Source organism: Stegostoma tigrinum, chromosome 7 (genome assembly GCF_030684315.1).
Source record: "Stegostoma tigrinum isolate sSteTig4 chromosome 7, sSteTig4.hap1, whole genome shotgun sequence".
Taxonomy (NCBI): Eukaryota; Metazoa; Chordata; class Chondrichthyes; order Orectolobiformes; family Stegostomatidae; genus Stegostoma; species Stegostoma tigrinum.
In genome coordinates, this window is record NC_081360.1 from 32,830,800 (window position 1) to 32,856,686 (window position 25,887).

Below are 25,887 nucleotides of genomic sequence, written 5' to 3' on the forward strand. Positions count from 1 at the left end.
ACATATTATGCATGCAGGCAAAATTGCACATAAGATAATAATATAGACATTTTATTCAAATTGAGATAGATAGATAGATCTTAGACATTATTGCTGGTTGTGAAAACTTGGAATATCTTTGTAAATTGTGGAACATAGCTGAACATTTACATTACTGACATTACTTCTGCTTCTCAGCCATTACAACAATTAATTTGTAATGATCAATGACGTGGTCAAGATTACGTACAGCTAGAATTTTCAGTTGACATAGTTGATCATTGCCACAAATCTTTGCTTACAGATACTTTTACCTGTGCAGTGTAAATGACAGTGCATTTTCCCTTGACCAGTCCCCCATATTTCTCTCAAAAAAACCTGGCTCCCTCAAAAAATGTTTTACTCTGCACACTTCATATGATGGCAGCCATTTTTAATTTCCAGTGTGCATTTGTGCTTCGGATGAGGATGGAATACAACATGGATCATGCTTCACAGGGTGAATTGCAGGTTCAGCCTATCAAAGTAGTTGACCCTAAACCACCTACCCTTTGTGCCCACCAAAAGTCTTCATGTTCCTCTCTACCTTGCACTCCCTATCAAATTTAAGTCTTCATTACAACATTTTACTCCCAGCCCTTAGCCTACAGCTTAGTTATGTTACATAGAGGCTGGAACCCGGAAGTCAAATACAAAGTTGTGGACATAGCCCTGCCCATCATGAAAACTAGCCTTTCTTCCACTGATTCTGTCTACACTTTCTGCCGCCTTGGGAAAGCAGCCATCATAATCAAAATTGCCTCCCACCCTGGTTATACTCTATTTTACCCTCTTTCAGTAGGCAGAAGATACAAAAGTCTGAAAACATGTGCCAGCAGATTCAAGAACAGCAGTTACCAGATTAACAAACAGGCCTCTCGCATAATAGATAATAAAATGTGAGGCTGGATGAACACAGCAGGCCAAGCAGCATCTCAGGAGCACAAAAGCTGACGTTTCGGGCCTAGACCCTTCATCAGAGAGGGGGATGGGGGGAGGGAACTGGAATAAATAGGGAGAGAGGGGGAGGCGGACCGAAGATGGAGAGTAAAGAAGATAGGTGGAGAAGGTGTGGGTGGGGAGGTAGGGAGGGGATAGGTCAGTCCAGGGAAGACGGACAGGTCAAGGAGGTGGGATGAGGTTAGTAGGTAGCTGGGGGTGCGGCTTGGGGTGGGAGGAAGGGATGGGTGAGAGGAAGAACCGGTTAGGGAGGCAGAGACAGGTTGGACTGGTTTTGGGATGCAGTGGGTGGGGGCGAAGAGCTGGGCTGGTTGTGTGGTGCAGTGGGGGGAGGGGATGAACTGGGCTGGTTTAGGGATGCAGTGGGGGAAGGGGAGATTTTGAAACTGGTGAAGTCCACATTGATACCATATGGCTGCAGGGTTCCCAGGCGGAATATGAGTTGCTGTTCCTGCAACCTTCGGGTGGCATCATTGTGGCAGTGCAGCTCTCTTGTAGGGAACTCTTGTAGGGAACATTGCAACTCTCTTGTAGGGAATCTCTCTCGCATAATAGAGTTGATCTTTCTCTGCACTTTCTCTATATCTGTGACATTATGTTCTGCATTCTGTTCTGTCAGCCTCATGTACTTATGTAAGGTATGATTTGCCTGGACAGCAAAACAGTATTTTTCACTATCTTCGTACATGTAACAATAATAAATAAGATCAAATGCTGAAGTCAGTGAGTATGCACAAAGAAAGTAATGTGAAGTATACAGAGACTAAGAATTTACAAGATAATGCAGTGAGTGAGTGATAACTGCCATGAGGGTCATGCTGTGCAGATACATGAGATGCCTGTGTGCAAAGCAATCTAACAGAAACATGAGAGTCATAGGTGTCCCTGAACTTCAACATGAAGTGTTGAAACGATTTGTGAGTTGGACAGTGAGCAGGTATAATGATCTGGTAAGAGTAGTCGTTTGCTCATGCTGACTTGAATGAATGAAAAGTCAAGGAGGAAAGGTTACCATGGAGCATGCAGGGATTTTGTTATGATGAAGCAGTGTAATATCGGCTTAGGTTAGCTGCATCAACCACGAATCTATTTTAATTCACATGTCAGAATATTGCACTGTCCGGTTTCTTGGAAGAAGAGGAGAACTGGATATAACATTGAAAACACAGTGAGTTGAGGCTTTAATGGCTGCAAACGCATGGAAATGAAAGTAGTCATGTTTCAATGGCAAGCTTTTGAAGGCAGTATTTAAGGCATGAGTGGGAAAGTTTTTCTTAAAGCTGAAATTCATTTTTGTTCATTCTCCTTATCTTTTCCCCTTTTATTTTTGCCGTTGCTCATGTCAAGCCAGGAGAGAAAGATTCCTCTCCATTGTTTGTGATCCAGAACCAGGACTGATCACTTTAATGTAGAAGAGCTTCTACAGGTACCCAACTCCTTTCCAGAGGTATTGGAGAGCCAAGATAATGGCAGAACCAATTTATCACTTTTCTTTATGACCAAATATCGAACTAGTATATTTGTTCACTCTAAAGAAAATTCCTCATTTTTGCAGATGGTGTAGCAAGAAATTGAATTGATACTACATAAAGGAATTATCTGACCTGTGTCTGACCTGTAACAAAACCTACAAGTTGTTATTCTGATTTGGTTCCAGTATTGAAGCCAAATGTAATCTATATAGATCTCTCACAGTTGAACAAAGCTGTTGGAAGGGAGTACGTACAGAGGAAAAACAGACTGCAAAAGACTCATTATCATGTACTCCTGCAGCAAATTGTGAACAAGAAGACATAAATTTTGAGATGACCTATGCTTCACTGACTCCTAATTATCTGCCAGCAAAACCACTTGAAAGTGTAAATTCACAAAACACAAAAATGGATGCAGAATGTCCACAAATCTGTGAGTACTGCATCAAAGGATAGCCAAAGCATGTTCTGTGTCACTCAATTCAAAGGAAAGATTTCAATCAAATAAGACATCTCAGTGTCATGGATAACTTGCTGATTCATGATAAGACTCAGACTTGACATAATGTGATCCCAGACAGAGTTTTACCTGGGTCCCTTTGGTATCACTGAACTGAGAACCACTTGGTTTTCCCTCCTGGTCTGTGATCTCGTGTTCAGGCTTTGTCCCTTTGTTGCTCCATTCTCCTTTTAAATATGTCTTTATAAACCTTCTCTTCGAATTAAAAATTAACCTCATCATTTTTGTAAGGCACTGCTTCAAATCCATCCTTTTCCCTCCTAAGTTCTTGAAAAGATTTTTGCCTCACATCCAAGCCCATCTTTTTGGAATTCCAAGGCTGAATTAATCCAATCAGGGTTTCACTTTCATGTCAATTTGGAAAATGTCTCTCATTTAGGTCACAGGGACATCCTTTGTGATTTTGATAAACTATCCCTCCTTGACCTCTTGACATGTCTGCAATATTTGATATGGTTGGCAAAACTGTTTTCCTCCAATGCATATCCATGGTTTATCAACTTAGTCCTGTTCTTACTTTTCATAGCAAGTGTATCATTTGTAATATTGTCTTCTGTCTTCTGTCATGCCTGCACTGTTACCTTTGGTGTACCCTAAGGGTATATTCTGGGTACCTCCTATTTCTCATCCACATTCCAGTCCTTGACAACATCCATTCAAAAGCACAGTTAGTTTTTTTTTCAATCTTCAATTATGACAGCCATCTCTACCTTACTAAAACTTTTCTCATTTACTCCACCCGTCAATTATTTGTCTACTTATCCAGTATCCAGAATTGGATGAGTAGAAACTTCCTCCAGTTGAATTTAGCGGAAAGATTTTCAGTCGTTTTCAGCTTCTGCTTCAATCTCCCATTTCTTAACTGCCAACTCTGTTCCTGCTTTTGGCATCTGTCTGAGAATAAACTGGAAAGTTTGCAACTAGATGGTGTATTTGACTAAGAGATAAGTTTTATACATCCTTACCATCACTTAAACCGCTTATTTCCATTGCTGCTCCTGTTTAATGGCTGCTGAAACTTTCATCCATGCCTTTGTTATCTCTGGAGTTGATTATTCCCACGCAACCTAATTGGTTTCCCACACTCTATCCAGGATATTGGTATTATCCAAAACTTTTCGATATTGTCTCCTTGCGTGTGATAAGTCCCAATCTTCTATCACTCTTGGGCTCCCTCAGCCAGGTTCTTGGTCAGCCAATATTGTTATTTTAAAATTCTCACCTTGATGTCAAATCCCTTCATAACTTTAAAATCTCCTTTAATCCAGCATTCAGCTAATTCTCACAATTTGAGCATTTGCAATTTTAAATGCTCCGTCATTGGTAGCCTGGCTTTCAATTGCAAAGACCCTAAATTCTGGAGTTCCCTACCAACTCCTCACTCCCTTGTTTTCCTGCAGTTAAGTAGTAATTATTTTGTAATGATATCCCCTTAAATTTATGTCAACAAAAACTTGATGAAACCACAAAGACCCATTTGGAGACATAGGTGGTTGTATTTTTTTAAAACATTTAAAGGGCAGGGATGTATATAACATGCTAGCTTTATAGTTCCATTGACCTCATCCACTGGTTACATGCATGCTAGTCCACTCTGAAAAATCGTAAGTCACATACCATTGTAAACAGACCACTCCAACCTAAATGGTACCTATTCAAATGGCCTTGCTGGTATCTGGTTTCTTATGTATGAAAGACATCATTCTCCCCTATCCATAAGGGCAAAAATAGGATATCTCAGAAATTGCAGTTGGATCTCTGGATCTCCGGTTTGATGCTATTTTGATAAGGTGTGAGGTCTCCATGATTTCATGAAAATCTGGACATCAGTTGTAAAATTGCATTTTGAAAATTCAATGTCTGTCTTAGCTGTGAGTTAACTTAAATCTCACCCTCAGCACCTTTACTTATTTCTGTATCTATGATTGTTTCATTAACAATCTTTAGTGTTTTTCCCTCATGCGCTTAGTGATTTTATTGACGCCATTGCGCATTCTAGTCGAAATTTCGTTCTCTTGGTTTAAATCTTATTTTAGGAGGTCTTATGGCTCAATAGGTAATACCTTTGTCTCTGAGCCAGAAGCTTCAGGTTCAAGTTCCACTCCATGAATTGTTGATAATGGAGAGTGCTCATGATGTGGTTCCCTGGGTTGATAATCAGTCTGCTAATCCTTCCATCACATCCCCGTATTCTTCAAAGAGTTTAATTATGTATGATGATATGAAGTAAACATTGTTTCAATTTAAGATTGTTTTTGAGTCATTTTGTCACCTCATTAAGTTGAAGAGATTAATAAGTATTGCCTTTTTAACAAATCAGAAAAAAAACAAGTTCACAACATTTCTTTGATTGTGACAGTGGAAGTTGCTTATCTTCTAGGTTGATTTGTGCAGTAAAAAGCTGGATCGAGCAGAACAACTCATAGGTGGACTTGGTGGTGAGAAGACTCGCTGGAATGAGACTGCCATAAATTTAGGCATTCAATATACTAACCTGACAGGTGACATCCTGATCTCTTCTGGAATAGTGGCATATCTTGGGGCCTTCACATCAACCTACAGACAGGTAAGCTAAAAATAAAGTCAAGAAAATGGAACAGATGATTTTTTTTCACCAGGCTTGCTATGTACTTTTTAAAACCTTTTCTTCTAATATAACATAACAAAATAAACATAGATAATGAGTTCATCCCCTCATAAGAGATTTCAACTTTTTCTGATGACCAATGTTATATTTATTCAACCCCTAAATGGGTTGCCTGATTTCAAGAATCATTATTTGAAATAAAAATGGAAAAAGGTTAGAGAGCGGATTCCTCCAAAGTAAACAGTTTGGCTCTTTCCTTCCTTTATAACCTGCTGTTTCTCTTAAGGTGGAAGATCTCTGATTGGCCCTCTGACATTGAGAAGCTATCCACAACCCTTATTAGATTGAGAACTTGTTTCTTTGCCAATTATATGGTGCTCCAGTGAAAAATCAAATAAGTACCCCTACCCCATGAGCAAGTTTGGCAACCAGAAATAGTCTCACAGTCAAGACATTAGATTTTAAGTCTGGCACCATACACACAAGTAATCTACAAATCTTCAAGTCATGGCTGCAGAGAACAGCTTTTTTCTTATTGATTATATAGTTTCCTATAATTACCACGTTCTTTTTCACTCCTCTTCTTGAATGCTTTCTGCATTATGACTATGATGCAGTCACCCAGCCCCCTCTGCAGTCCTTATTCTCGTGCATACAACTATCAGATACCTGACTCACAGTTATACCCTCCTATTTTTGATTGTTGACCAAATCGAAAAGCCTCCTTAATCTAAGGTTATGACTGCTTTTGGGACCAGAGTATGTGGAGAACACTTACATATAGATATGACCTCCAAGATTGCAATGATATCTACAGCATCTCCCATATATTAAGTTCATGGCACACCACATGCCTCGCCATGCCAATCCAACCAGAATTATTGATATGATGAGTGAGTCACCAATTTATTAAGTCTAATTTCAAGATGAAAGTCAACATTCACCAACCAGTGGAGGTAATAAGCCCATGCTTCCCACCCCCTGAATCAGCTTATATTAATTGTGAAGTTGTGTTCCCATCATATGATTGTTTCAATTTTCTTCCAATTAAAGATTTAAGAACATTGACAGTTTAAATCATCTAGAGTTCCTTGCAGCAAAGCAATAATTTTTATTATCCAAATGTTCTTTATTTATTGCACCAACAGCATGCTTCGTGCTTGCCATTTTCCTGTAGATGATCTTTAATTTTAATCATGATTTCTCTCAAATTGTAGCACCAAACAAAAAAATGGGTGGAGCAGTGCAAAGAGATGCGCATCCCATGCTCTGATGATTTCTCTCTGACAGTTACTTTGGGCGATGCTGTAAAAATTCGATCTTGGAATATTGCTGGATTACCTACAGACAGTTTTTCTATAGACAATGGTATCATCATTTCGTAAGTATCAAGCAGATTATGCATGGCAAATATATAAAGCAAATGGAGTCATGTGATTCTTCATTTTGATGGATAGTTGTTTCTTGAATTTAGAAATAGCATTATCCCAAGAAAAATCAAGAAATATGAGGATTACAATTTAACTTCGCAGAGTTAAACTTCTGCTTTAAACAAATTAACCTGGTGTTCCCAACTGACATGTACACCAAGTCACTGTTTCTGGTATATTAGAGGTTCAGCCTGCTTCCGTGCTACTGCTGAGGCTCTGTTCACACTGTGTGATGAGCTCACAAGCCTGTTTCTGGGTTCAAAAGTGACCCATGCACTTGTGCCCGTGTCCTACGGAGGGCTTCCGTCCTCCTTGAGGGCAGCTAGAGATGGTCAATAACTGCTTCAGCTACACTCCATGAATGAATTTTAAAAATTGGGGTGCTGCCCCTACTTATGATCAAACCTCATTTTGTATTTTTGGTTGAGGGCCCAGTTGCCCAATATTGCCATTGGTCTTGCTTAATTGACAGAGCTGGCCCTGATTTCTGATAAGAGCCTGAAACTTTAAAAGATCTAGAAAATTGACATTTTTACATTTAACGTTTAGATCTTGAGATAATTACATATAGTACTTCAATGTACACAACCTGTAGTTGGAAGTGATTTTTAAAAAAATCATAGCTGAAGGTTTTCAATTGTTAAACGTTTTTTAAACACAGTATTGTTACTGAAGTTATTTGCTTCTTTATTTAAACTGTTCTTATTTGTTCATGACATGTGGCAATCAATGACCAGATCATCATTTATTGCTCACTCCTAATTGGCCTTGGGGAGATGGTGGTGAGCTGTCTTCTTGAACTCCTGCTGTCCTCAGTGTGAATTCCCCCTGTGTGTCTTTGGAAGAGAGTTCCAGGAGTTCAACCTAGTAACAGTGAAGGAACATTAATAAAGTTCTTTGTCAGGATGGCATGTGGCTTGGAAAGCAACGTGTAGATGGTGTTCCCATGCATTGTTTGCCATGTTTGTCTAGGTGACAGAGGTTGTGGATTTGGAAGCTACAGTCAAAGGAGCCTGTGTGTGTTGCTCAAGCATCTCTAGCAGATTGTGTAAACTACTGTCATTGTCTGTCAGTGGCGAAGGGAGCAAATGCTGACAAAGTGGACAGGGTGCCAATCAAGTGTGCTGCTTTATTCTGGATTGTTGGAGCTGCTCCAGGTACTTGGAGAGTATTTCATCAGGCTCCTGACTTTCACTTTCATGACAGGCACTGGGAATCAGGATTTGAATTACTCACTTCAGAATTCCTAACTCTGACCTGTTCTTGTGGCCTGATATCAATGATATTTGTGAAGTTCAGTTTATGGTCAATGGTATCCCCACAGAATGTTGACAGTGGAAGATTGATTGATTGATGATAATTCTGTTGAAGTTGAAGGAGAATGGTTAGATTCTGTTCTGTTGGATATGGAAAAAGTCTTATGACTTTAGAATGACAGAACTCTGTCTTATCATTTATCAACCCAAGTCTGAACATTTTCCATGAATGGGCATGGAGTTTAAGGGGCAATGAGGTTTGTTTGGAGGTATACCTTGGCATAAGGAGTAATAGGGTTCTTTTGATGGGGACTTACCTTGGTGTATGAGTATTGAGGAAATATAGATGGAGTGTGTAGACAGAATGGGTGAGGGTAAGAGGTTTTTTCTATTGTTATTTCAGGTAGGACTTCAGCATCTGGCAGACCCTGTCTGTCTCCAAATTTTTTCCGAGATCAGCTGGCCTGACTACTGCCTGTACTTGCAACCCAGAATGAAAATCCCATCGTTTTAAGACGAAAAGATAAGGGTGCAGTATTAGGCCATTGGACCCATCAGGTCTGCTTCATTATTTGATCATGACTATTGTGTTTCTCAACCCTATTCTCCTGCTTTCTCCCATAACCCTTGATCCCATTACAAATCAAGAACCAATTTATCTTTGTCTTAAATATACTCAATGACTAGGTCTCCGCATCCTCTGTGACAATGAGTTCCATAGATTCACCACCATCTGGCTGAAAAAAATTCCTCAGTCTCAGTTCTAACGGGTTGATCTTTCTGCGTGGCTTTTCCCTCGGGTCCTAATGTTTCCTAATGGAAACACCTCCACATGCACTAAACCAGGCCTCTCAATATCCTATAAGGTTCAATCAGATCCCCCCTCATCCTTCTAAACTCCATTGAGTATATACCCAGGGTCTTCAACTCCTCCCCATATGACAAGCTCTTTATCGCAGGTGATCATTTTTCTTCCAACAGAACCCATGTTAACCTTAAGGGAATCCTGAACTTGTGCTCCTAAGTGCCTTTGTGCTTTAGATTTCAAAAGCCTTTCCCCATTTAGAAAACAGTCTCTGCTTCTATTCTTCACTACCGAAGTGTATAATCTAACACTTTCCCACGTTGCAACCCATCTGCCACTTTTTTTGCCCACTCTCCTAGACTGCCCAAGTCCTTCTGCGGCTTTCCTACTTCCTCAACACTACCACTGTCCCTGTACCTATCTTTGTGTCATCTGGAAACTTAACAACAATGCCCTTAGGTCCTTCATCTGGATTGTTAATGTATAACATGAATAATTGTGGTCCCAACAGGACCCCTGCAGAATTCCAATAGTCATTGGTTACCATTGTGGAAAAGAGCCCTTTAACCCCACTCTCTGCCAGTCAGCCAGTCCTCTATCCAAGCCAGTACATTGTCCTAACACCATGGCTTCTTATTTTGTTTAGCAGCTTCATGGAAATCCAAATAGATCACATCCACTGGCTCTCATTTGTATAAATTAATTTTTACCTCCTCAATGAATTTGAACAGATTCTAATAGGCATGACCTTCTCTTGATGAAACTGTGCTGACTGTGCTCTAATCTACTGTGGTCTTCCAAGTAACTCATGATCTCATCCTTAATAAAGTTCTCTGAAATCTTACCAACGTCCGAGGTCAGGCTAAGCAGCCTGTAGTTTCCTTTCTTCAGCTTCTCTCCCTTCTTCAATAAGGTTGTAACATCAGTCATTTTTTAGAACTCAGGGATCCTCCCTGACTCCAGTGATTTCTGAATGGTCACTGCCAATGACTTCAGTTTCCTCAGCTATCTCTTTCAACGCTCTGGATTGTAGATCCTTAGGCCTGGGAGATTCATCCACCTTCAGAACTTTCATCCTCTTCAGCAACAACTTCTTAGTGATGGTCATGACAATCAACTCTTCCTCTGAAGTTCTGGCATGCTGCTATCTTCTATTGTGAAAACTGACCTAAAATACCTATTCAGTTTCTTTGTCATTTCTTCCCTGTTACTAATTCTCCAGCCTCAGTTCAGGTGATCCCAGGTCCACTCTTGTCTTGACAATATCTTTAGACAGCTTCTCGGATGGCATGATGGTTCAGTGGTTTGCATTGTTTCTTCACAGTGCCAGGGGACCTGGGTTTGATTCCCAACTCTAGTAACTGTCTAGGTGGAGTTTCCATGTTCCCCCGTGTATGTGTGGGTTTGCTTCAGTTTCCTCCCACCTTCCAAAGATGTGCAGATTAGGTGGATTAGTTATGTAAATGCAGCGCTACAGGCATAGCAAAGGGTTTAGGTATGGATCGGATGCTCTTCGGAGGGTCAGTGTGGACTCGATAGGCCAAATGGCCTGCTTCCACACTGTAGGGATTCTATGATTCTTAAAACCTTGTTTTGTATCACTAGCTAGCTTGCTGTCATATAACATTCATTTCCCCTCCTGTTGCTTTTTTAATTGTCCTCTGCTGGTTTTTAAAGGCTTTCCAATGCTCTGGTTTCCCACTAATCTTCACGACAGTGTTTACTGTTAGGCTCCCCTTCCTGTCACTTTGATCAGTTCCTCCCTCATGTCTTTGTAATTTATTTCACTCAATTGTAATACCATTTCATATGATTTCAGCTTCTTCCTTTCAAACTGAAGGGTGATTTTTCTCATATCATGGTCACTGACCCCAGGTGTTCCTTCGTCTTAAGCTCCCTGATCAAGTCCACCTCATTATAAGTCACCAAACCAGAATTGTCTGCTCCCAAGTGGGTTATACCAGAAACTGCTCCAAAAAAATATCTTGTAGACATTCCACAAATTCTTTATCTTGATCCATTATCAACCTGATTTTCCCAGTCCCCTGCACATTGAATCTCCCATGATTATTGTAATAGTGCCTTTCTTACATGCTTTCTCTATCTCCTGATTTCTGTTAGGAGGCCTGTACAGGACTCCCTTCAATGTCTTTTTCTTCTTTGCAGTTCTGCAACTCTATCCGCACAGATTCTGCACTTCCTGGCTCTGTCTGTTCTTGATATCAATTTAGTTTAATTCCTTATTAACAAGGCAACCCTGCCTATCTGCCTGTTGTTTTAATAGTGCATTTATCTTTGGATATTTAGTTCCCAGCTGTGCTCCATTTACAACATCATCATTGTGATACCCTGCCAATTTCCATCTGTGTTCCAAGCTCATTTACCTTGTTTCGTATACCGCATGTGTTTAAGTATAACACCCTCAGTCCTGCATTGACTGTACCCCTTTTCATAGTTGTCTCCTTATCTGCTGTGCCTGAAGTTAGGTTCCTCACCTCTGTTGAGCCATCCCTCCATTGCTTTACATCTTCCATAATTTCCAAGGAACTGACATCTCACCCACATCCCAACCCTGTCACTATTTAGTATAAAGCCCTATCCACAGCCCTTGTTATACAATTCACCAGCACTCTGGCCCCAGCATTACACAGATAGGTCCCATCCCATGGGAATAGCCCCCTCCTTCCCCAGTCCTGGTGCTACTGTGCCATGAATTCAAACCCATTTCTCCCATACCAATGTTTGAGCCACACATTTACCTTGTTAATCTTGTTGAACCTTTGCCAATTTACTCGTGGATCTGGTAGTAATCCAGGGATTATTACCGTTTTGTTCTCCTTTTCAATTTAGTCCCTAGTTGTTGATATTCCTTCAGCAGAACCTTTTTCCTCTTCCTACCAAATCGTTGTTACTCACATGGATCATGACAACTGGATCTTCCCCCTCCCACTCCAAGTGCTGCTGCACCCGGGTGTGATATACTGAATCTGAGCACCAGGCACTCAACACAGTTTTTGAGACTCTCGATCCTGGCCATAGAGAATGGTGCCTATTCCCCTGGCTATACTATCCTCAATTACAACTGCATTTCTTTCTTCCCTTCACCCCTGCTTGAATGGGCTTTCAGTATCATGGTGCTATGGCTACATTGCTCATCCTCCCTGCAGCTCCCTGCTCTCATCCACGCAGGGAACAAGAATCTCAAACTTATTAGATGTTCAATGGCTGAGGATCTTTAAGCACTACCTCTGGATCCTTTGACCTACCTCACTGTTAGTTATACCCTCCTGTCCCTGATCAAATTTGAGGTAGTTAATCTAAGAGGTGTGACTGCCTCCTGAAGCACAGCAACTGGGTAAACACTCCCCCTTCCTTGATGTGTCACAGTGCTCAGAGATCAGACTCTAGTTCATCAACTTTGAGCCTCAAAAAACAAATATTCTGGATGGGATCTATCATTCTGGCTTTTCCATGAGGCTGGCAGACTAAATCAGGAATTTGCTCAATTCCATGTATATGACTTGAGCATGAAAATCCAGTCCAGGTTTGTGAACTGACATCATCCTGAAGGAGTCGAAAGGGATTTTGATGATGTAGTAGTTTGCGCAGTCACAGTGGGGGGTGCCTGATGGCATATTTAAAGAACAGGGGTTGGTGGGGGGCACCACTTAAGGAATCTCAATTGTTAATGATATCAGCTAACAGGCAGTTAGGTGAAGAGCAGTTTGGTGGGATGAAGCTCAATGGAGCAGGATGTAGATACGTTAGCACAGGGAAAATCCTTTAGGAGTTAATTTTGGCTTGTGGGAAAAGGGACGGAGGTAGCAGAGATGGGTGAATAACTGAACTTCATGATGAACAGATTCATGGACTGCTAAAACTTATTAGAGATGTGGATTGAGGAATAATGTGCTTACAGAAAACAGCATGTAGTTTGCCTGTGCTATATAAAGTATACTTTCATTCGAATAATGATCACTATTTAATCGTGACTGTGTAATCTGTCTTTAGTTATCTAAATCCTGGAACTTATATTATTGTTTACATTTTATTATGCTGTCTTATATCCAGTTTTGGCTTGCTAATTGTACTACTTAAAGTATAATGGCTTTTTATTTTACCTCATGAAGCACAATAAAGATTGGATTCTTCCCTACTTTAAAGTATGCTAAGTACTCAAAATTAATATATTGTGACACTATGGGACTTTTTTTATCGGCTGTATTCATATTGCTTCAATTTACATTTGAATGTAAAAATTAGAACTTTAATGTTATATAAAACTTTTGCATTTTGCAGGAATGCTCGAAGATGGCCACTAATGGTAGATCCTCAAGGTCAGGCAAATAAGTGGGTAAAAAATATGGAAAAGGCTAACAGTCTTCATGTAATTAAGCTCAGTGACTCGGACTTTGTCAGAACTTTAGAAAATTGCATTCAATTTGGCACACCTGGTAAGTCACAGATATGCAGTTTGTAAACACAGCCTAAAGAAGATGCAATTTACTGAAAACTTACCTTTTAAACCAAAAATTTGCATTGACTAAGAAAGTAACTGGATCCTAATCTTTCATTATTTATACAAAATGATGCCAACAAAATTAATGCATATATTTGACAAGTACTATGGTGAGAAATAGTGATGTTAATATATTAGAATATATTGTTATTTTGAAGAAAGTAATTCTCATTTTCAGTTTGCACAAATAATAAACAAAATTAAGAAGATCAACAATTTAAAGGAAGTGTTGCTCCATGTTTCATAACTTAGGCACTATTCAGCAGTGATACATCTGGCAGGAGCAAGGCCAAAAATGTTTGGGCATTAAGTGCCAGAATTTCCATCTTACACTCTCTATCAAGCAAAGGATCCAAATAAGTTATACCTAAATACATCAGACCTATTGGCTTGAATTTTCTGACGGCCAGATAATTGTTTCTGAAGCGTAGATGGGAGTTGTGCTTTTGGGGAAACATAGAAACTCCGGTGTGGCAGAATATGAATGAATTACCCTGAAATTGAAGATTCCACTGGGCAATTCTCTTATGTTTGGAATTTTCTGAAAATATTGTCTTTTTTCAGAGGTTTACATGACTGTTAAGTAAATAACTACTGAAGAAAAAGTTGACCGTTTAAAAATCAAGCCTAACTCCTGAGTAACTATGAAGCGGACATCCCAACTTTTGCATATTTTCCCCCACCCAAACAAGTCCTGTCCCCAGCACAGTAACCTTACACATACATCATGTAGTTACACCTTAGAAGCTGTCAAAGTGACTGTGATGCTGGACCTATAAACTAGAATAAAGCAACGGGGCTATGTTTTGCCTTCCTTTGATTCTTCTGCATTTTGATGTACCCATCAGAGCAAAAGTATGGTTTGGCATAAAAACATGGAGCTCTCTTTTGTTATGTAAATGAGAATGAGTGGACGGGGTACTCCATCCGATTGCATGGAAAATCCAGGCCATTGATTGTAACGCCAATGTGCTAGCACCAATTTATATTAAAGATGGGCAAATTACCTTTTCAGAAGGACACTCTTCCAGTATCTTCCCATATTGTTAATATTTTGGTAATACAGATAACATTTCCACTTCAGCACCTTGGTGTAAGAGTTCTCATGGGGTGCAGCCGGTACTTGAAATTGTGACGATTGAATCTGTTCATTAATCACTCTACCTCATGCTGAAGAGATAAACCAGACTCTTCTTTGAGCTGATGCAAGCTCTTCATATGTACAAATGCCAAATTAGAAATGCATTTTTCTGTTCATTATTTAAAAATCCTGTAGTTCTTTGACAGTCAATTATTTTTGCATTTTTCAAACAATACTGCAGAATTTAAAAATTTAATGAATGTATAAAATAAATTCCTACAGTAGTTAAATTTCTGAGAGACTACAATTGAACTTCAGCATAAACCTTTCAGGATGAAAAGATTTAGTTATGGTGTCCACTCAGACAATACGTGTGTAGATCAGTATATACCTTTATGCAACAGACAAATGTGAAGATTTATTCATGCGCCGCTGTAAGTATTACATCTAATAGACGATCATAAATTAACTAAATAATTGAGCAACATACTAATCAAATTCATATTTACTGTGCTTTTGATCATGTGAATATGAAAGAGTACTGTTTACTGTCTAGCCCATGAGGCTCAATTTTAATGTACCAACTGGATTAAACTTTTGATTTAAGAGCCACTAAGGAACCAAAAGGGAATAGTTGTTCCTGTTTCTTGCATGGTTGGTGTTGAGATGTATTAGTAGTTAAAGTTGGATCATTGGTATTTAAATGTTCAGATTTTGAAAATTTTAAATAACAGTAAATCATGAGCTCTGATGTACACGTATATAGGAGGATTTGGCAATGCTAGATAAAAATGAAGATAACAGTGACAATTGCAAGATTAGTTCAAGTAAATGGAAAATGAAATTGGTCAAATTATCCGTGCAGGAGTGATCTCTGAATGCTACTGAACAATTCAATAGCACTAGCAGCCTGGCAATTTTAGGTGGTAATATGACCAAAATGTCGAGCCACCTAGCAAATGAGATAAGATATATATATAAAAAAGTGATTTTAAAATGTTGTGTAGCCTTTTCAGACCTCACTAAGAGCTCCATCTTAAGTTTGTTCCTTTTGGCTTGAAAAGGCTGTGCTATGCTGTTGGAGTTGACTGAGCTACAAATTCTAATTTTTTATATACCATGGGATGTTACACTAATGAAAGCAAATAATAGGGCCATGAGCTTCTGAATAGTTTAAAGTCATAAAATAGTATGATGTAGATCTGGGAAGCATTGATTCTAATTATGAAAATCTGAAATATGAAAACAGATGAAATCATTTTGGTTAAAGGCTAGTTATCTTGTGGAATAGAATGGAAATGTAGCTGTTGAACTTAAGAGGTTTCAAAAATGAAATCGGTAACCTGCTGGTGTTCAGTGTTGGAAGTCTAATCGTTTCTGGATTCTTGGTATAAGAAAATTAGATTGGAAAACCAGATGGATCAATAGCTTTGACTGCCTGTGAAATATGTTATCATGAGGTTGAAGATGATAGAATTACAAAAAATGACAATTTAATTGTTTCTTTGTAAAATTATTCCTGCCTTTTACAAGGCAAATGGCCTCAATCAAGACCCAGATTATTAGGAGAGATTGGTACGTCTAATAAGGTGAGGCATATAGTTCTCTACTTCAACAAATATGTCCTGCTCTATTTATATTTATAGGACACATTGTCCTAGCTCACAGGTCTGAGCTAGGTAAGGTTGACAGAAGGATGAACACTACCCATCAGACGGCCACGTGCAGCAGTTTACAGCAGCCAGTGACACCTAGCATCAGATATGCCCCTACAGTGATTTTGCCAGGGAGATTGGAATCTGCTGTGTCATGTTGCTAATTATTTGTAATTGCTTCTGTAACAGTGCAAATACATAGCTGCTTATTTGGCTATGTTTAGAGTTCACTATGTTTACAGTTCTTCTGTATGGCTCACTAATTTTAATTCATAACATTTCTAACAGGGATTGTACAGCAAATTGATTTTCTTTCTGCATGTTACCTGAAAGAAATAATTAAACTTTTAACTAGTCCCTCTGTATCCAAAGGGTAAGCATGGATGTGGGAGCTAAAATGAACTTACTATAATAAAAGTATAATCATCTTAGAAAGTGTATCTGTTATGAATCACTGTAGAGCTAAATTCAGATCAAATTCAGATGTTAATTAATTAATTTTTCAGTTTTGCTCGAAAATGTTGGTGAGGAGCTAGATCCCATCCTGGAACCTTTGCTGCTTAAGCAAACATTCAAGCAAGGTGGCAGCACGTGCATTCGACTGGGAGATTCCACAATTGAATATGCCCCAGATTTCCGCTTTTACATCACAACGAAGCTGAGAAATCCCCATTACCTGCCAGAAACATCAGTCAAGGTCTGAAATTTGTATACTTCTTAAGCTTTTGACTGTTTAATTACTGTTCATTGTTAAATTTCTGAGCAGTTTTAACACCCAATTTCACGGTTTTATTGAATATCACACACAATTACAATTACACATGTTAATACACACACAATGTTATGATCAACACTGAGACCTTTACCCTTTAAAGAAAAATTTGAAATTCCAAGCCCTCTGAGTTTTGAATACCAGCAAGTATAAATTTTAGACCCAGAAACAATTTTTTTCCTCTCCATACCTTTTACCTTTTGGATTCAGTATTTCCCGTTGTTCTTAACATTAGACTTCAAGGTGTATTCTAACCCTTACCCTATCACAGATTGTTGACTTTCTAACTCAGTCTTTGGATAGTCATGTTCAGATTTTACTTTCTCACCTCTATTCATTTTCACAGTTGTGGATTCTTTAACATCTAAGTTCTGTCAAACAAACATCCATGCTGTATTTTCCACATTTAAACAGAGGATAATGATTTAACTCTGCTGCTGTAAGAAATTAATTAGAGCCATACAGTACAGAAACAGCCCCTTCAGCTCAACTTGTCTATACTGACCACTTTTCCTAAACTGAACTTGTCCCATTTACCTGCGTTTGGTCCCTATTTCTCTAAATCTTTCCTATCCATGTACCTGTCCAAATGTCTTTTAAAGGTTACTCGTGTTTAGTTAAGATGATTAGTTAAAAAATCTTGGCAACCTTTTTAGCGAGTTCATAGTTTCGAAATAACAGCATTTGCCAGTTTTGAATGATTTTGGTTTATTGCTGTGTATCTTTTTGTTTGGCCATCTGCCTGGTATTTTCTGCTGTTGTATTCTAATCTAACACCTATGAATTTGCAATTGCAGGCTAGCTTAAAGCATCTAGTTTGTTTTTATTTAGCTTTAACTCTTTTTATGTTGAACCTGAAGTATTATTGTTTATTTCATATTACAAGCTTGATCTTTTCACTCTCTTGATAACACCTACAATCAAAAGAGCAGGACTTTCTGCAGCAGGATTAGAAGTAGTCCCTGATTCTTTTGAGTCCATGGTCAATTCCAGCAGGCTTTCCACCCATCCCCAGAAATGACAACACTTTTTACTGGAAGATGTTTCCTGGTATGAAATCAATGTTATCAATTGGCAATACAGGCACTATTGCAATAACAAAGACTTTATTGACTAATGCATAGTTTAGATTCATTTTGCAGAAAGTGACAGGCACAAAACTTCTACCAATGCCTTTTACCAATTCTCTTATTCAGTGAATTCACTGGAGAGAAATTCATGCCTCGAGCATCAAGCTTTAAGCAGACCCTGTAACCCTAAGGATAATATAGGTGGACCCTGATTTTTAAACATTCAACTTATAAATGCTTATACTTTTGAACCATTCATGGTTATTATTTTAAATACCTGACAATGAACATTTCCTGTACTTGTGAATGGCTGCTTTGCACTGTGTTCTGACTTGGGTACAAATTGACTTGCAAACAGATTCCAGAACAACAGAATCCGGTTTTGAACCTGGGAACTGCCTGTACTTTTTGGTTCTTTCTCAGACTGTAATGTAATTATCTATCCTCACATATAGATCCCTTATAATCTTTTATGCTCAGATTTTTCACCTATGATACATATATTAGATAGAATTGGTTGGTTACCAATTCCTCCTGGTACATATTTCCTGGAGAAACACAAATCGTACTCTCACAGGAGCTACTGTTTTTGGTCTTAACTTTCAGCACTTGATCTTTAAACATCCTATCTTATGGCAGTAAGAAACAAATTGTTTTCTTTGAATGATTCCAAGCTTCTGCATATCTTTTTTACTATTTTGAAAATCATATATCTTTCCATTACTATTAGCCACCTCATTGTAATTAGTTCAAGAGATAGTAGGAGCTGCAGATACTGGAGAATCTGAGATAACAACGTGTAGAACTGGATGAACACAGCAGGACAAGCAGCATCAGAGGAGGAGGAAGGCTGACATTTCGGGCTTAGACCCTTCTTTCCGACGCTACCACCAAAGACATTTTTCTCTCCCCCACCCTTATCTGCTTTCCGGAGGGACCACTCACTCTGTAACTCCCTCGTCCACTCCACACACCCCTCCAGCCCCACCTCACCCGGCACATTTCCCTGCAACCGCAGGAAGTGCGACACCTGTCCCTACACCTCCCCCTTCAACCCCGTCCCAGGCCCCAAGACGACTTTCCACATCAAGCAGATGTTCACCTGCACATCTGCCAGTGTGGTATACTGCATCCACTGTACCCGTTGTGGCCTCCTCTACATTGGGGAAACCAAGAGGAGGCTTGGGGACCATTTTGTGGAACACCTACGCTCAGTTTGCACTAAACAACTGCACCTCCCAGTCGAGAACCAGTTCAACTCCCCCTCCCATTCCTCAGACGACATGTCCATCATGGGCCTCCTGCAGTGCCACAATGATGCCACCCGAAGGTTGCAAGAACAGCAACTCATATTCCGCTTGGGAACCTTGCAGCCCAATGGTTTCAAAGTGGACTTCACAAGCTTCAAAATCTCCCCTCCCCCTACCGCAACCCAAAACCAGCCCAGCTTGTCCCCGCCTCCCTAACATGCCCTTCCTCCCACTTATCCCTTCCTCCCACCTAAAACACCAACTTCCACCTACTAACCTCATCCCACCCCCTTAACCTGTCTGTCCTCCCTGGACTGACCTATCTCCTCCCTCCCCACCTGCACTCACCTTTACTGGCTCCATCTTTAACTGATCTGTCTCCTCTCCACCTACCTTCTCCTCTATCCATCTTCTATCCGTCTCCCCCTCTCTCCCTATTTATTTCAGAACCCCCTTCCCCTCCCCCGTTTCTGAAGAAGAGTCTAGGCACAAAACGTCAACTTTCCTGCTCCTATGATGCTGCTTGGCCTGCTGTGTTCATCCAGCTCTACACCTTGTTATCTCAGATTCTCCAGCATCTGCAGTTCCTACTACCCCAGGACATTCTTACACTTTAGAAGGCTAAGGAGTGAAGACTAAACTGCAGTCAAAACAAGCCCAGTTTTTCCAACCTTTCCCTGGGACAAACTGCTCATTCCAGGTATTAGTGATAATGGGAACTGCAGATGCTGGGGAATCCAAGATAACAAAGTGTGGAGCTGGATGAACACAGCAAGCCAAGCAGCATCTCAGGTGCACAAAAGCTGACGTTTCGGGCCTAGACCCTTCATCAGAGAGGGGGATAGGGAGAGGGTTCTGGAATAAATAGGGAGAGAGGGGGAGGCGGACCGAAGATGGAGAGAAAAGAAGATAGGTAGAGAGGAGAGTATAGGTGAGGAGGTAGGAAGGGGATAGGTCAGTCCAGGGAAGACGGACAGGTCAAGGAGGCGGGATGAGCTGGTAGGTAGGAAATGGAGGTGATGCTTGAGGTGGGAGGAAGGGATGGGTGAGAGGAAGAACAGGTTAGGGAAGCAGAGACAGGCTGGACTGGTTTTGGGATGCAGTGGGGGGAGGGGGCGAGCTGGGCTGGTTTTGTGATGCAGTGGGGGGAGGGGAGATTTTGAAGCTTGTGAAGCCCATATTGATACTATTGGGCTGCAGGGTTCCCAAGTGGAATATGAGTTGCTGTTCTTGCAACCTTCGGGTGGCATCATTGTGGCACTGCAGGAGGCCCATGATGGACATGTTGTCTGAGGAATGGGAGGGGGAGTTGAAATGGTTCGCGACTGGGAGGTGCAGTTGTTTGTTGCGAACCAAGCGGAGGTGTTCTGCAGAGCGGTCCCCAAGCCTCCGCTTGGCTTCCCCAATGTAGTGGAAGCCACACCGGGTACAATGGATACAATATACCACATTGGCAGATGTGCAGGTGAACATCTGCTTGATATGGAAGGTCATCTTGGGGCCTGGGATAGGGGTGAGGGAGGAGGTGTGGGGGCAAGTGTAGCACTTCCTGCGGTTGCAGGGGAAGGTGCCAGGTGTGGTGGGGTTGGAGGGGAGTGTGGAGCGGATATGGGAGTCGCGGAGAGAGTGGTCTCCATTCCAGGTATTAATCTAGTGTCTGTAATTCCTTTTTCTTTTTCACTTCGAGATGCTTCATTTGCAATTTAATCCTAGCCAATTTAACCTACATATCACCTGGATTACATTTTTCTCCCTGTAGGTTTGAATATTGAGCCAATACCTCAATTATTTTTTGATGTAACACCCAATTTTGTTACTGTTTCCATGGTTTCTGTCACCACTCTTAAATTGACATTCCTTAACTATTATAAGGCATGCAACACAAATCATATTTTTTGAGTTTCAGAAAGAGATAAAATAATTTTTAACTTTAAACAAGGGGAAGTCGTGGCAAGGTAGTAATGCCACTGGACTAGTAATTCAGAATCCTGGGCTAATATTTTGATGATATACACTATGGAATGAAAAGCTAAGCAAATGGCAACAATGTAACTATTGCTATAAATACCCAACTAATTCACAAACATCCTTTTAAGGAAGGAAATCATCTGCCATCTTTACCTTGTCTGGATAAAGTAATGTGGTTGACACTTAAATGCCCTCTGAAATGCCTCAGCAAGCTGCTTAATTCCTAAGCTATGACTGGCATTAAATGCTAACCCAGCCAGTGACCTCTACATCCCAAGAATGAAGCGAGATATACAGCAAATAATAGATGTGTTCTCTTTATTTTAGTTAAACTGAAGCAAATCCAGCATTTGGAATTTGAAATTTGTTGGGCTTGAATTCCTGCAAAGAATCCCTGGGTTTGTTACGCACAGGGACTGATACGCTTTAAGACTTCAATTTCCAATGAATGTCATATTTTAGAATATTAAGACTTCATATTTTAAAATTCATGACAAAACACATGACTAACAATAACTATTGATAAGCACATTTTATTTTGTAGGTAATTTAAATAAATAAATGGTTACTTATCATTCATTGCATGCTCCACAGAATTACAAGTTCTTATCTGTGTAAAACGTTCACAGGTACACTCAGTATCTAATGAGTTGCTTTGTTTTTCCTTATCCAAATGAATAACCTTTCAACTCAAAACTTTGTTTCACTGTAAGGATCACTCTGTAAAGTTCTTCTCGTATCTTCAAGTTTAACAAATCTTCTCACCACCTCCAATTCATAACAAATGCAGTCTTTAATGTTGAGAGCATGCTCCCGCTTGTATTCAGTGTGATACCCAGTAGGGTCGGCATTTTCTGTGGTTAAGGTGCAGCCCAGATTTGTTCTGCCTCTTGCCCTCAATTTCTCTGGCTATACAAAACTGCAATTTTTGTCTGCCTTTGATATCCCAGGGTTTAAAGCAAAAGCTGCAACCAGATCTAAAAATAGCTACTTTCATTCTCTTTCCTCTAGGGCAATGGGAAACACATTAGTCTTTTACCCAGGTGAAAATGTGAATTTGATATCTTCAATTCCAACCTCCTTTTCTGCTAGAAACAAAGGAATGGCTTACACAGCAGTTGTTTACAGCTTAATATCTGTTACACCTTTCTGAGATGTTGAGCGATCAAGGTCTACTCAATGTAGAGCTGGAAACTGAAAGTGAAAGTCATTAAAGTTCCAGAGGACCATGGGTTGCTTTCATTTGAAACCAATGACGAATTTAACCTGAGAGTTAAGTTGAGTAGAAGCTGCCTTTGTGGAGACCTGAGACAGTATGGGAATTGAATCTATGTTGTTGGCATCACTGCTCAACGCAAGTAAACATCCAGCGAATTGACCCCCAACTTTGAAGCAGCTGTCATTGTTCCAAGCATAAATACTTTGCACCTCCCTATCAATAAAACAATGAGAGTGCTCCTCAGATCTTTAACAATTAAACTATCAGACTAACTGTCAGGCAGGCCCCAAAACACATCACATGGCTTTTATCTATCCTACATTTAAAGTTACAACCCAAAATATGATAAACTAATAAACAAAAACAGATTGTCCTAAAATATAATAATCTTACCAAGTTTACAGGCAGATAGGTTAGATTCACTAACTTGTGGAAACAGGCCCTTTGGCCCAACAAGTCCACACTGCCCCTTGGAGCATCCCACCCAGACCCATCCCCCTATAACCCTCACACCCCTGAACACTATGGGCAAATTTAGCATGGCCAATCCACCTCGCCTGCACATCTTTGGACTGTGGGATGAAACCGGAGCACTTGGAGAAAACCCACGCAGACACAGGGAGAATGTGCAAACTCTGCACAGACAGTTATCCGAGGCTGGAATCGAACCCAGGTCCCTGGTGCTGTGAGGCTGCAGTGCTAACCATTGAGCCACCGTGCCACCCCTAGGATTAGTTTGGATTGGAATCATAGTCAGCTCAGACATGGTGGGCTGAAGGGCTAATTGTTGTTCCTCTCTGTGTTCTCACATTTTTACCTAAAATGAAAATCTTATGACATTGAATTAAATCCTGATTTTGTTAATAAGGTCTACAGGGAGATTTTTTTTAAGTGCATCCACATAAGCACTGCTCTTAAAAATGGTTAAACAGTGGAAAAATTCAAACATAGATTCAAGTGCTTGTATCCTGTTGTTTTGACAATATAGCGAGTATTGTGTGTTTCTTGTGAACTTTTGTTTAATTCATATGTCTGCAGTTCTAATAGCAATTACATCAATTATGGCTTTCCACCATTTGTTGTTCTGTAGCACTTTGTTCTTTGACTGAGGACCACACTTGTATTGCTATGGCACTTTTATTGTCATAAAGCATCCACGGTCCCTCATAGTAGGCTGTTCCAAAAGATTAAGATGCATGGGATCCATGGTGACTTGCCCACGTGAATTCATAATTGGCTTGCCCATAGGAGATAGAAAGTAGTAGTGGAAAGATGTTTTTCTGGCTCGAGGCTCATAACTAGTGGTGTTTCGCAGGGATCTGGTTTGGGACTTCTGCTGCTTGTGATATATAAATTACTTGGATAGAAATGTAGATTGGTGGGTTAATAAGTTTGAAGTTGATACAAAGATTGGTGGAGTTGTGGACTGCAGAAGGTTGTCAAAGGATACAGCAGGATATGGATCAGTTGCAGATATGGGTGGAGAAAAAGCAGATGGAATTTAATCCGGGTAAGTGTGATGTGTTGCACTTTGGGAGATCAAATATTAAGGAAAAGTATACAGATAATGGCAGGACCCTGAACAACATTGATGTACAAGGGGATCTTGAAGTTTCAGTCCATAGCTCCCTGAAAGTGGCCACACAGGTAGGTAGGGTGTTGATGAAGGTGTATGACATGCTTGTCTTCTTTGATCGGGGAATTGAGTACAAGAGTCAGGATGTCATGTTGCAGCTTTATAAGTCTTTGCCTAGGCCACTCTTAGAGCATTACAGTCAATTCTGGTCACAACATTATAGGAAGGGTGAGGAGGCTTTGGAAGGGGTGCAGAAGAGGTTTACCAGGAAACTGCTTGGATTAGAGGGTAGAGCTATGAGAAGAGGCTAGAAAAACTTGGTGGTTTTCTTTGGAGTGGCAGAGGCTGAGGTGAGATTTGATACAAGTCGATAAAATTATGAAGTATATAGATGATGTTGACTGTCTGAATCCTCTTCCCCGAGATGTAATGTCTAGTACTAGGGGGCGTGCATATAAGGTCAGAGGGAGAAAATTCAAAGGAGACATGAGGGGCAAGTTTTTTTACACAAACAGAGTGGTAGAAGTGTGGAACGCATACTTGGTGCACATGGTGAAGGTAGAGGCAGATACAATAGGGGCATTTAAGGGACTTTTAGATAAACACATGGATAAGCAAGGAATGGAGGGATTTGGACCAAGGGCAGGCAGAAGGGATTAGTTTAATTTGGTGTCATGTTCAGCACATCATTGTTGGCTGAAGGGCCTGTTCCTGTGTTGTACAGTTCTGTATTCTATATTCTATGACCTATGACACTATAATTAGACAGTCACCAGCAAAAAAAATGCTCAAAAGTTCATTTAGTTTCCTATATGAATATTGGTAATAAGCAATCCTGATCCGAAGGAGATGAAAATTAAGTAAATAAATCTTCATATAAGCTGCAGTGATGCTATACATGTTTTATCATAGTCAACTTACACACATTCCCTTGTACCCCCCCCCCCCAAAAAAGGTAGGAATTTAGTACGTCACATAACTATTTTGTGATTACAAATGACTGAAATGTACTTAACACATTAGGACAGGATATTTCACATTTTGTGTACTCTTAAATTAGTGGGGTGGATAAATTGAGTTATAGCCTAATCAACGTGATCTGTGGTTATCCACTGTTAACAATTGGACGACCTGTAAAAGTGAAGTCATGTTGAGAAATACTGATTAATTTCATAGTATGATCACTATGTATTTGATGACAAGAAAAGAAATCAAAGTATTACATTTGTGTTCTAATCATTAAGAATTGCTGATGATATTAGCATTTTTTAATTTATCCCTGATCTACAGGTGACCCTGTTAAACTTCATGATTACCACAGAGGGAATGCAAGACCAGCTTCTTGGTATTGTAGTTGCCAGAGAAAGGCCAGACTTGGAGGAAGAGAAACAAGCTCTAATTTTGCAAAGTGCAGAAAACAAAAGGTAAACAGGAAGCTTTTATAATAAATTAAATGGTTTCCTATCTCTCTCTCTCTTTTTCACTTGGGGCGATTAAAGCAATAATGTTGAATTAAAGATAACAAAGTGTGGAGCTGGATGAACACAGCAGGCCAACCAGTATATTAGGAGCACAAAAGTTGACGTTTTGGGCCTAGACCCTTCATCAGAAAAGGGGTTGGGCAGAGGGTTCTGAAATAAATAGGGAGAGAGGGGGAGGCAGATCGAAGATGGATAGAGAAGATAGGTGGAGAGGAGACAGACAAGTTAAAGGGGCGGGGATGGATCCT

The 25,887-nt window shown here is 40.1% G+C and overlaps 1 protein-coding gene across 1 annotated transcript in view; it reads left to right on the forward strand.

The window, feature by feature from the left end:
• The window catches only part of dnah7 (dynein, axonemal, heavy chain 7), a 304,986-nt gene that overhangs the window by 178,784 nt on the left and 100,315 nt on the right, over nt 1-25,887 (forward strand). Inside the window, exons 45-49 of the mRNA XM_059647155.1 lie at nt 5,351-5,536; nt 6,775-6,938; nt 13,348-13,502; nt 16,810-17,000; nt 25,449-25,582. Of these exons, the coding sequence (XP_059503138.1) occupies nt 5,351-5,536; nt 6,775-6,938; nt 13,348-13,502; nt 16,810-17,000; nt 25,449-25,582 (830 nt within the window). The remainder of the gene's footprint in view (nt 1-5,350; nt 5,537-6,774; nt 6,939-13,347; nt 13,503-16,809; nt 17,001-25,448; nt 25,583-25,887) is intronic.